Here is a 12,931-nt window from a genome sequence, read left to right on the forward strand (position 1 = left end):
TTTTCTTTCTTTCTTTCTCTCATTTTTCTTTCTCTTTTTGTCTCACCTTCTTTCCATTCCCTTCTTTCTTTCTTTTTCTTTCTTTCTTTCGCTCATCTATCTTGTCTCCTTTTCTCTCACCCTTCTTTCCATTCCTTTCTTCCTTCCTTCCTTCCTTCCTTCCTTCCTTCCTTCCTTTCTTTCTTTCTTTCTCTCATCTATCTTGTCTCCTTTTCTCTCACCCTTCTTTCCATTCCTGTCTTTCTTTCTCTTTTCTTTCTTTTTCCTTATTTTCCCTTTCCTTCCTTCCTCCTCTGATCCTCCTCTCCCTCTTTCCTTTTCTCCTTTCCCTCCCGTTTTCCCTCCTTCCCTCCCTTTCACTTGTGCCCTTAATTCATCCAGCGACTTCCCGGCAGCAACCTCCTTCCAACAGGCATAACGTTCTGGCATAAGGTACTTCCTGGAAGGATTCCACAGACTTGTACCCAACCAGATGTCAAAATGTTAGCGAGGGATGATGGATGGAAGCCGGCAGAGGCTAACCGCTTTGAATCCCTTCTCCTCTCTTTCTCTCCTCACTTTATCCCCCCCCTCCACAGTCCTTTTCTCTGGAAATGATCAGCTGATATCCACACACACACATTTACCCATCCTTTCGTCAGAAGTGAAGGGCAAAGAAAGTTTTAGCTCCTAGGGAAGGCCCTGACTCAACCGTTGGAGATCGTTTAAAGCAGCGGTTCTCAACCTGTGGGTCGGGACTCCGTTGGGAGTCGAATGACGATTTGCCAGGGGTCGCCTAAGACCATCGGAAATATGGGAAGTATACTTGCGAGTCGAAGAATCGCGCTCCAATGGTTGACTCCACAAACCAGCTGCAGGCTCTTCAAATCGGTAGCTGAATTCGGCTTCAGGCGCGATGAATTAAAAAAGAGAGGAATCTTTGCTCTGATGTCTCCCTCTCAAGCCAGCTGCAATCACTCCCAATCGCTAGGCTAATCTGGCTTCAGGCGCGATAAACTTAATAGGGGAGGAGTCTCCGCTTTAATGCCTCCGTCCTCAAGACCGCAGTTCAGACCGCTAGCCAATACGGCTTCAGGCGCGATAAATTCAAAACGAAAATAATTTTACGGTTGGGGGTCGCCACATCGTGGGGAATTGTATTAAAGGGGTTGCCACATCGTGGGGAATTGTATTAAAGGGGTCGCAGCACTATAAAGGTTGAGAACCACTGGTTTAAAGGCAGCTAGCTGGGCAAAGCACGCAGCCTTTAGCCAAAGAGACCCAACGAACAAGGTTTCCCATCCATGTGTGCCGCAGACACGCACATGCGTATTGGAAACTCGCTTCTGGAAACCAGAAGAGTCGAAGAGCGGGGAGATCGGATGGTAGCGTCTTCCAATATTTGAGGGGCTGCCGCAGAGAGGGGAGGGTTGATTCAGAACAGTTCATGTTCTGTCCCCCTCTCGCCTCCGTCCCAACGATGGCTTAATTAGTGATAGTGATAGTGATAGTGGCAGCAAAAGAGCGAGCGTCTGCCAAGTGGCTGAAGAAGCTTCTCAGCTGAAGAGCAAAACGTCTTCAAAGAAAAACCAGAAAGTCCACTTCTCTCTTGAAAAAACAACAAAAAAAAAGCACCTTTAGGGAAGGAAGTAGCTGCTTTAAAGGGTTGTGGTCGATACATTTCCGCAGCCGGTGAATCGGGTGGAGTTTGTTGCGAAAAGAACAGGATTGTGGTTGTCGCGAACCCACCCCGTTTAACCTTGATGCTCCCACATGTCGGGCACATCCTGGTCTATTCGTGCATTCGGTTCGTGGGTTGTCCTGCTGCAATTTATTCACCGTGATCTTGTTCTCCTTTTTTTCTTGCTAGATTCTCAGCGTTCTCATCTCTCTTCGTTCACCATGAAGCTAAAGGACAAGTTCCACTCGCCCAAGATAAAAAGGACGCCATCGAAGAAAGGAAAACAGCCTGACCTAGTAGTGAAATCCCCCGAAAAGGTCATCAACAAGGTAAGCTGGTGGCCTTCCTGAGGGAGTTAGTTGAGGGGTACCTTTTAAACCTCCCATAAGGTTTAAAAGAGCAGCAACGGCTCTTGGACTCTTTGTAGGAAAGCAATGTTGCTACATTGGCTTCTAGTTAGTTCTCCACTTAACGACATACTATTGAGCCTGGGAGTATGTTTGTAAGTCGTGGCTGTCATTAAGCAGGTCATCACGTGACCGCGCCTGATTTTTATGACCTTTTTTGCAGCGGTCGTTAAGTGAACGCCGCTGTCATTTAAGCAAAGACGGCCGTTGTTAAGCCGACACCCCAGTCGTTAAGCAAACGTTAAATGTTTAGCTTCTCATCCGAGACGGTTCTTCGGTTCTTACTGAACGGTGGAAGATGGAAGGATTGATATTCCTTTTTTTTTTTTTTTAATTTTTTTATTACTTTTTTGCAACAAACAAAAAAAAAGAAAACACATTATTACACCCTTGTGCTATACATAAAAAAAGGAAGATTTGGGTCTTCGGATATATCCTCACGATCGCCAAAATCCACGTTCTCGAGGTACAGGTACCGAAGCGTCCAATGTTCCAAGCGCAAAGTCCACAAATGGATTAAAGAGCACAATTATAAAGTTGTTTGGAAATGGTATTTGACCCCAGTAAGATTGTCACAAATGGATAAAAAAAATAGTAAAAAATGTTGGAGATGTGAGATGGAATTGGGGACTTATGAACATATGTGGTATAAATGTGATAAGGTTAAAAAGTTTTGGCAACAATTGGAGAAAATGATATTTGAAATGATGGGGAAAGTAATAACATTGAGAGTGGAAACTATATTATTGTTGGTAATTAAGGAAATAGAATTAACAAAATATGAAAAAGAATTGATTAGAATTATGATTATAATAGGTAGAATTATAATAGCTAGATATTGGAAACTAGATGTGATTTTTAGAATAGAAGAGTGGACTTCTGAAATGTGGAAATTAGCTTTAAATGATAAAATGACATGTGATATTAAAATTAGAAATGGTGTGTATAAAGAAGATATTTTCTGGAAGACTTGGAAGGATTGATATTCCTTGCTATCTTTGTTGTTGTTTTTTTTTTTTTGGAAGACGTTTCACTTCTCTTCCAAGAAGCTTCTTCAGTTCTGATTGAACAGTGGAGGATGGAAGGATTTATTGCCGTCCTCTGGTCGTTAGCGCTCTTTCTGAGATTTATCTGTGCCCTCAGAGTGGTCTCAGTGACTGTTGCAGTCCGCCAGCAGCCTGTGGAGCTGGCAAGGGAGTCGGACAGCGATGAGGCTGAGGAAGAGCATGGGCCAGTCCTGGAGTCAGGGGAAGACTCGGACGAGGGCTCTGCGTTGGAGGCAGAGATGGGGCCAGGGCCATCGGGAAGTGAGGTGCAGACTCCAGAGCCTCAAGAGGTGGACAGCAGAGAGGCAGAGGAACAGGAGGAGCCTGTTCCTAGTGCAGGCATGCGAAGAGCTGCCGGAAGGCAAGAGCAGCTAAAGCAAAAAGGACAACTCAGGAGAAAGGCCAGGAGATGATTGGCCCCTCCCATAAGGTTTAAAAGAGCAGCAACGGCTCTTGGACTCTTTGTAGGAAAGCAATGTTGCTACATTGGCTTCTAGTCGGCGTCTCTTGTCTCTGCACTTTGTGGGGCTTTGCCAAGAAAAGTCTTTGGCAGGGTGCCAAAGACAAAGGTTTGTGATAAGGCCGAAGGACTTTTTCTGAAGTACTTTGTTTTGGACTTAATTTGGACTAAGCTGTTCTAATAAAATACATTTGTTTAGGACCAGTTGTGTCTGGTGATAACTACTTGGCCTGGGTCACAACAGACTCACAGAAAGAGCGCTAACGACCAGATGACGGAAAGGAATAACAAATCCTTTCGTTCTCCACCATTCGGTCAGAACCGAAGAAGCTTCTACGGGTGAGAAGCGAAACGTCTTCAAGGACAAACAAAGAAAGCCCAGAAAAAGCACCTTTGGGATTTACATCGTCATCTCAGATGTTGAATGCAAGTTCAACAAGGAAGACCGCCCCGTGAGGAGGACTCTGTAGTTTTTTTGTAAACCCTGAATAATACGAGGTGGATCACAGAGGAACACAGAGAAGTTAAAATTGCTTTCGGATTTGCTTTCCGCCTCATTGGATAAAGCCGATCCAAACGCGGCGGCCGTTTTCAAGGGGATCGAATGATTTAAAGGCAAGCAGTAAAACTGCATCCGTTGCATTTTATTTTAATTAAATCCAGACATAAATCAGTGGAAGTCCATTTCAGAGGGTCCTACTAAACCCTCCCCATATTCCGGCGGACGCAGCCAATAGGAGCCCTGCTGGAGAAAATGGCTCTTTGCCAACTGATTTTATTGACAAAGCCAGCATCTCTCTCAAGCTGTTTTTCTTTTTTTCAATGGTCTCTGAGGAGTTGGAAGCTTAATCCATCTTAACAACCTTGATTTGTCTCTTGAATCAGTGGGAGGAGATGCTACTGAGATGGTTAACAAAAGGCCGGGCGTCGCCTTGTTAGGGTCCGGAGAAAAGCCCCAAATGTGCTTAAGAAACACACAAGCAGGCAGCATCAGTAATTCTTCTTGCATTTGTTTTCTGAACCCTGGCCTGATCGATCGATCTTTCTTTCTTTTTTTTTTAAACGCTTTTTATCGAAGTTTATTGAAGAGATATAAACGTCCTTGCGCACTAAGTAGGAGCCCGCAGGGTACTGCAGCTGCCCGAAAAGCCACCACAATTCCTGGGATGGACATCGAAATCACGAGAAGTGATAATGTTGCTTTATACCATAAAACGGTATTTTACACCATAGTGAGGCCACACTTGGAATAGGGCGTCCACCACAATATGAAAAAAGATGCTGAGCACACATGAAAAAAGTCTCCAGAGAAGAACAACTAAGGTGATAAAATCGCTGGAGGGTTAACCGTATGAGGGAACGAATAGAATAGAATAGAATAGAATAGAATAGAATAGAATAGAATAGAATAGAATAGAATAATGGATAGGATAGGATAGGATAGGATAGGATAGGATAGGATAGGATAGGATAGGATAGGATAGGATAGGATAGGATAGGATAGGATAGGATAGGATAGGATTTTTATTGGCCAAGCGTGATTGGACACACAAAGAATTTGTCTTGGTGCATATGCTCTCAGTGTACATAAAAGAAAAGATACCTTCATCAAGGTACAACATTTACAACACAATTGATGGTACATAGGGTACATAAGTATGTCTAGCTCATCGAAGAGAAGGATTAGTGAGAGGATAGAATAGAATAGAATAGAATAGAATAGAATAGAATAGAATAGAATAGAATAATGGATAGGATAGGATAGAGTAGAATAGAATAGAATAATGAATAGGATAGGATAGAATGGAATAGAATAGAATAGAATAGAATAGAATAGAATAGAATAGAATAGAATAGAATAGAATAGAATAGAATAACAGAGTTGGAAGGGACCTTGGAGGTCTTCTAGTCCAACCCCCTGCTTAGGCAGGAAACCCTGGTTATTCAATCTCTTCCAGTGCTGGAGCATTCACACTTCTGGAGGCAAGTTGTTCCACTGATGAATTGTTCTCACTGTCAGGAAATTTCTCCTTAGTTCTAAGTTGCTTCTCTCCTTGATTAGTTTCCACCCATTGCTTCTTGTCCTGCCCTCAGGTGCTTTGGAGAACAGCTCTTCTTTGGGGCAGCCCCTGAAATAATGGAAAATGCTATCGTGTCTCCCCTAGTCCTTCTTTTCATCAAGCTAGACACACCCAGTTCCAGCAACTGTTCTTAATGTGTTTTAGCCTCCAGTCACATGATTTTCCAAACTTCTTGGAGTCCTAGTGGACAGTCACTTAAATATGAGCCAGCCGTGTGCTGCAGCTGCCAAAAAAGCCAACATAGTTCTAGGCTGCATCAACAGAGGGATAGAATCAAGATCACGTGAAGGATTGATACCGCTTTATAAGTCCTTGGTAAGGCTAAACGTGGAATACTGCATTCAGTTTTGCTCGCCACAATGTAAAAAAGATATTGAGACTCTAGAAAGAGTGCAGAGAAGAGCAACAAAGATGATTAGGGAACTGGAGGCTAAAACATATGAAGAACGGTTGCAGGAACTGGGCCTGTCTAGTTTAATGAAAAGAAGGACTAGGGGAGACAGTATCTCAGGGGCTGCCCCAAAGAAGAGGGAGTCAAGCTGAAGAACTAAAAGACTTGGTTCACTCCATGGGAAGACGTTGTAAGGCCGTAATTCATGCTAAAAGTTACCCAACGAAGCATTAAGTGACATGGTGATCATTTTTGTATAGCTTGTTTTTTTCTACCTACCCGTTTCCCTTTTCTTCTTTATACCGTAACTACTCTTCTAATAGCAAATCCTTCATAAAAGTCATTGCATTACATTCTTGATTCAATTATCTTTCCATTGATATATGATTTTATGGTACTACCCACCCACACCCCCCCCCCCCGCAAAAAAAGTGGTGTTGTTAGCTAGTTTTAGAAAATACACTTTTCCCAAAAGGTGTCCACAATTTTGGCCACTACTGTATCTGGTCATGTTTCCTGCCCGGTTTACCTCGCAAGGCTGGCTGGAGAGGAAATTCTTTTGTCAGCCTTTCTTGACACCTTTCTCTTTGTTGAACATGGGGCCTAACGCCAGATCATTCTTTGCCGTTTCCTCCATCCACCCTCCCTAGACTGGGGTTGTTCTAGGACACGCAACTACTACTCTCTCCCGGACGGATCGGGGCCACTTGAACAAAAGGCACCAGATTTGTAGAGCCGGCTGTGTATTATTATTTGCACAGGCCATTAGAATATCGTGCTCTCTTTCTTCACTTGAAAATTTAGGCCAAAAAAACAAAATGCACCAGTACCGTATATGTGGTACCTTGCTCAATAGTAGTAACTGTGAGAGGGATCGGATTCCTAGTGGATAACCATTTAGATATGAGCCAGCAGTGTGCAGCTGCTGCTAAAAAAGCCAACACAGTTCTGGGCTGCATAAACAGAGGGATAGAATCAAGATCACGTGAAGTGTTAGTGCCACTTTATAATGCCTTGGTAAGGCCACACTTGGAATATTGCATCCAGTTTTGGTCGCCACGATGTAAAAAAGATGTTGAGACTCTAGAAAGAGTGCAGAGAAGAGCAACAAAGATGATTAGGGGACTGGAGGCTAAAACATATGAAGAACGGTTGCAGGAACTGGGTATGTCTAGTTTAATAAAAAGAAGGACTAGGGAGACATGATAGCTGTGTTCCAATATCTCAGGGGTTGCCACAAAGAAGAGGGAGTCGGGCTGTTCTCCAAAGCACCTGAGGGTAGAACAAGAAGCAATGGGTGGAAACTGATCAAAGAAAGAAGCAACTTAGAACTAAGGAGAAATTTCCTGACAGTTAGAACAATTAATCAGTGGAACGACTTGCCTGCAGAAGTTGTGAATGCTCCAACACTGGAAATTTTTAAGAAAATGTTGGATAACCATCTGACTGAGATGGTGTAGGGTTTCCTGCCTGGGCAGGGGGTTGGACTAGAAGGCCTCCAAGGTCCCTTCCAACTCTGTTGTTATGTTACGTTATGTTAAAACCACCGTGGATTGTAAAGGAGGGTGCAGATCACGCTGCAGGTCGCCGATCTACCGGGAAAACGAACTGGGTGTTGTGCCTTCGGTAAAAACATACACTAGCGCAGTGATAGCTAACCTTTTCCATCACCGCGAGCCAGCCTGCGTGCTGGAAATGGCACGCGAAACCATCCCGCGAGAAATGCGCGGCCTTGCTAGCCTTCGCACGCGCGCGAGCACCAATACCTGGAAGAGAGGCGGTCCGTTGCACGCACGCGCGAGCCAACACCTGAACTTCCGGTTTCCGGCACGGACGCGCGCCCAATGAACAGCTGGCCATCGTGCATGCGCGCGACATAAACCCGGAAGTTTGGGTGCCGTTCTGCGCATGCGCGATGGAATGCCGGTCTTCTGGGTTTTGCCGCTCCCGCAGGCGCAACGGCCAGCTGACCAACCGCGCATGTGTGCACAAGAATGCGAAAGAGACCCAGCAGGATGGTTCTGCGTCCCGCTTCTGCCACGGGTTCCATAGGTTCGCCAACACGGCACTAGCGGGATGCAAATCGTTAAAAGTTTGAATCTCTTTCATTGGAAAGGATCTTTTTTTTTCTTTGCAAAACTGTTTCTAGAAGTCTGCTGTGGACACTCTTCATCATCCAGGTCATGGTTGCCCCAAAGGTGCTTTTTCCAAAGGCCGCTGGACTTCGTTTTTCCCTGAAGAGGTTTCGCTTCTCATCCAAGACGCTTCTTCAGTTCCGACTGAATGATGGAAGGATTTATATACTTTGCGCTCCTCTGGTTATTAGCGCTCTCTCTGAGAATCGTTGAGGCCACTTGGAGGTTTAACTGTGCCCTCGGGTCACCCGAATAGTGCAAATGGGCGTGGGGCCTTCTTGGATCTGCTCAGAGGATTGTGTTGCTGTAAAAGAGGAGATAGTCGTATCCCTCTCCCCCACTCTGTTGAGAGATGGATGTTCATTGGTCCTCTCTGCCCAGAATGTGTTTCTGGAAGTGGTTTTACCTCTGAAAGGGTATATTGATCATTTGGGAATGGTGAGCCCAAAGCTGCTGGGGTTCAGGTATCTCAAAACAGGACAAGAACTGTTTTTGTGGGTTTGGAATGGGATAGTTTGAATTGAGAACGATTTGACTTCCAAATGAATAGACGGAATGATTGGGAAGGCAGGTGGGTGGATGGATAAGTAGGATGGATGGATGGATGGATGGATGGAGTGGACAGATAGATTGACAGACAGATATAAAGGATGGGTAGGGTGGGTGGATGTATAAGTAGAATGGATGGATGGATGGATGGATGGATGGATGGGTGGGTGGGTGGAATGGACAGATAGATTGACAAACAGATATAAAGGATGGGTAGGGTGGGTGGATGTATAAGTAGAATGGATGGATAAGTAGAATGAATGGATAGATGGAATGGACAGATAGATTGACAGACAGATATAAAGGATGGATGGATGGATGGATAAGTAGAATGAATGGACGGATGGATGGAATGGACAGACAGATATAAAGGGTGGGTGGATAGTTGGAGATCTTATGCACTGGAGACAAATTCCTAGTATGTCCAATTGCACTTGGCCAATAAAGAATTCTATTCTATTCTATGAATAGATATATAAAATGAATGGGTAGATGGATGGGTGGATGGATGGATGGGTGGGTGGATGGATGAATGGATGCAATGGCTAGATGGATTGACAAGAATGAATGGATGGATGGATGAATAGACAGACAGAAGGAATGGGTAGGTAGATGGATCGATGGCTGGATAAGCAGAATGAATGGATGGAAAATGGTTTACGTGTCTTTAACATTCATGCCATTTTACCTTCGTAAAAATGCTTTTTCCGTCTCAGAACTTGAGTTGGCTGGAAGAGAAAGAGAAAGATGTCGTGAGCGCCCTGCGTTACTTTAAGACCATCGTGGACAAAATGGCCATTGATAACAAAGTGTTGGAGATGTTGCCAGGATCAGCCAGCAAGGTCCTGGAAGCCATCTTGCCTCTGGTTCAGACGGACCCACGAATTCAGCAGAGGTGAGTTGTGACGCAAGGGGTTGAGTAGGTTGGATTGAGAGGTTGGTACTAATTGGGTAGTCCCTTCCCGCAAAGTCTACAACAGAGATTGTCGTGACGCAAGGGGTTGAGTAGGTTGGATTGATGAGATCGGTACTAATTGGGTAGTCCCTTCCCGCAAAGTCTACAACAGAGATGGGTGGGACGGGAGGGGACGACTCATTGTGTAGGTTGGATGGAGAATTTGGTAGCTCCTGGGTAATCACTTCTTCTAAAGATTAAGATTAGGAAGAAATAGTTGAGGTACGCATCTCTAGCCTATCAAAGAAAAGGATTAGGAGGAATATGATTTATCGTCTTCCAGTTCTTGAGGGACTGCGATAGAGAAGAAGGGATTGACTGTAGTGGGTGAAACCAGACTTCCGGTTGACTCCAAAATTGAATGGGGGGCTTCCGGTTAGGACCTTTGTAGCTCTTCGAGGGTTTAAGGTTGCCGACCCCTGCCCTTGTCAGTCAAGTCTCCCTTGACCAAGCTCAACTCTTGGTGGCTTCATGGACGTGGCAACAATGAACGGTTTACCATTGTCTTCTTCCTGGATGTGTTTTCAACTTGTCCACCTAGCTCACAACTCTTAGGTTTCCTAGTAGATACTCATCCAAGGACCAACCAGGCCCATCCCAGCTTAGCTGAAGATCAGCCAAGGTTGGGTAGATGGTGTCCTCTCCTCCATATACTTTTCTAGCCACGATATGGAAGTCGTTTATCGTTTACCTTCTTTGGGGATATTTTTTTTCTCTTCAACTTCCTAGCCCAACTCCAAAATTTCTTGATAGTCTTCCTTCCATCCAGGGACTGGCCCTACTTCCCGAGATCAGCCCAGTACTGCCATCTGCTGTTGCCGCTTTGCCTTGCACGGGAGTGTATAAATTCGGAAATTTGACACTCATTTAAATTTGTATTAGTTACAAATACAGGTAGCCCTCAACTGATTAACATTTGTTTAGCAACCAACAGTTATGGAGGGGCTGAAAAAGGTGACTGACGGCCAGTCCTCGCACTTATGACTGTTGCAGTTTTGGTGCTTGGCACCCAGCATGTATTTACGACGGGTGCAGCAACCCAGGGTCAGTGTGATTGCGGATTCACTTAATGACCGCAGTTGTAAACTCAGGAACAGTTCAGGGATTTTGCAATGTCCTTCTCCTGGAGTGGGATGGGAATGGGGATTTTGCAATATCCTTCCCCTGGAGTGGGGTGGGAATGGGGATTTTGCATTATCCTTCCCCCAGGAGTGGGATGGGAATGGGGATTTTGCAATATCCTTCCCTTGGAGTGGGGTGGGAATGGGGATTTTGCATTATCCTTCCCCCAGGAGTGGGATGGGAATGGGGATTTTGCAATATCCTTCCCCTGGGAGTGGGGTGGGAATGGGGATTTTGCATTATCCTTCCCCCAGGAGTGGGATGGGAATGGGGATTTTGCAATATCCTTCCCCTGGAGTGGGGTGGGAATGGGGATTTTGCAATATATTTCTCCTGAAGTGAGGTGGGAATGGGGATTTTGCAATATTCTTCCCCCTGGAGTGGGGTGGGAATGGGGATTTTGCAATATTCTTCCCCCTGGAGTGGGGTGGGAATGGGGATTTTGCAATGTCCTTCCCCCTGGAGTGGGGTGGGAATGGGGAGTTTGCAATGTTCTTCCCCCTGGGGTGGGAATGGGGATTTTGCAATGTTCTTCCCCCTGGAGTGGGGTGGGAATGGGGATTTTGCAATATTCTTCCCCCTGGAGTGGGGTGGGAATGGGGATTTTGCAATATCTTCCCCCTGAAGTGGGGTGGGAATGGGGATTTTGCAGTATCCTTCACCCAGGAATGGGGAGGGAATGGGGATTTGGCAGTATCCTTCCCCTGCCAAAGCAAAAGAAGAAAATAACACAACAAAAACACATTAAAACAAAAAAGTCTCTTAGGGAAAAAAAAGACTAAAACATATAAAGATAGAATCCTCCCTGGCTGAAAGCTGATTTAATATAATACAGGGTTAAGTTTTCCCGCCCCTTGCAAAAAAAAAAAAAAAAGAGGCCAAAACAATGTTAAACGACTAAATCTGCTTTACAAATTGCTAGCCTGTCATCTGTATATTATATTAATAACAAAACGGGGGGAAAACAATAATAATAAAAACAGGATATAAAAGTAGCAAAGGTTATTAATAATGATAAGAAAAGAAAGAGAAAATTTACATTCCAAAAAGCCTTTGTTGACAAACTTGTTGCTGTAATCCATCTGTAGAAAATTTACCATGGCTTCAATCCTAGATCATCCTAAAAATTAGGATTGAGCCAGAGGTGGTATTTGCCGGTTCTCTGAACTGCTTATAATTTCTGCTACCGGTTCGCCAGAACCTGCTGGATTTCACCCCTTGAACTGCCTGCATAGAGGAATTAATGTTGAGTGGCAGCGCCTTGTCTTGCTGACTTCTGACAATTCATAACTTAAGGCTTCGTCTCCCTTCTAACCTCTTCCTCTTTCACTTCTGCAGTTCCGCCATCACTTCCTGCTACAGCCGCGTGTATCAGAGCTTGGGAAATTTGATTCGATGGTCCGATCAGGTGATGCTTGAAGGCATCAACTGTGAAGACAAAGAGGTGGTGAATACAGTGAAGGGAGTTATCAAGGCAGTCCTGGATGGAGTTAAGGTATGGGTCCTGCTTGGTGTGTCCCATGAGCCCCCTTGTAGAGTTACTCTCCTTGAGTGTGTAAGGACCAACAAAGGCGATAAAAGGTTTGAAGGCTAAATTGTATGATGAATGGTTGAGGGAATGTGCAGCCGCCACCAAAAAAGCGAATACAATCCTGGCCATAGAATCAAAATGTTGTGACCTAGGCCCAAATGGTTATTACCAGACCTAAATCAGTCCTAAACAAACTTATTTTGTTAGAACAGCTGAGAATTACTTCATTCTCAGCTTAGTCCAAATTAATTCCAAAACAAATCCTTCGGCCTTATCACAAACCTTTGTCTTCTTTGGCACCCCGCCAAAGGCTTTTCTTGGCAAGAATCCCACGAAGTTCAGAAACAAGAGACGCCGACTAGAAACAGATATAGCAACTTTCTTTCCTACAAAGAGCCCAAGAGCCGTTGCTGCCCTTTTAAACCTTATGGGAGGGGCCAGTCATCTCCTGGCCTTACTCCCAAGTCGCCCTTTTTGCTTTAGCTGGTCTTGCCTTCTGGAAGCTCTGCGCATGTGTGCACTAGGAACAGGCTCCTCCTGTTCCTTTGCCTCTCTGCTGCCTGCCTTTGGAGGCTCCAGAATCCGCGCAACGCT

General features: G+C 44.9%; 1 protein-coding gene across 1 annotated transcript in view; it reads left to right on the forward strand.

Moving 5' to 3' along the window:
* RAPGEF1 (Rap guanine nucleotide exchange factor 1) overlaps positions 1-12,931 on the forward strand; it is a 76,844-nt gene that overhangs the window by 25,587 nt on the left and 38,326 nt on the right. Inside the window, exons 2-4 of the mRNA XM_058159315.1 lie at positions 1,850-1,989; positions 9,446-9,624; positions 12,145-12,301. Of these exons, the coding sequence (XP_058015298.1) occupies positions 1,850-1,989; positions 9,446-9,624; positions 12,145-12,301 (476 nt within the window). The remainder of the gene's footprint in view (positions 1-1,849; positions 1,990-9,445; positions 9,625-12,144; positions 12,302-12,931) is intronic.

This window comes from Ahaetulla prasina, chromosome 16 (assembly GCF_028640845.1).
Source record: "Ahaetulla prasina isolate Xishuangbanna chromosome 16, ASM2864084v1, whole genome shotgun sequence".
In the NCBI taxonomy this organism is placed as follows: Eukaryota; Metazoa; Chordata; class Lepidosauria; order Squamata; family Colubridae; genus Ahaetulla; species Ahaetulla prasina.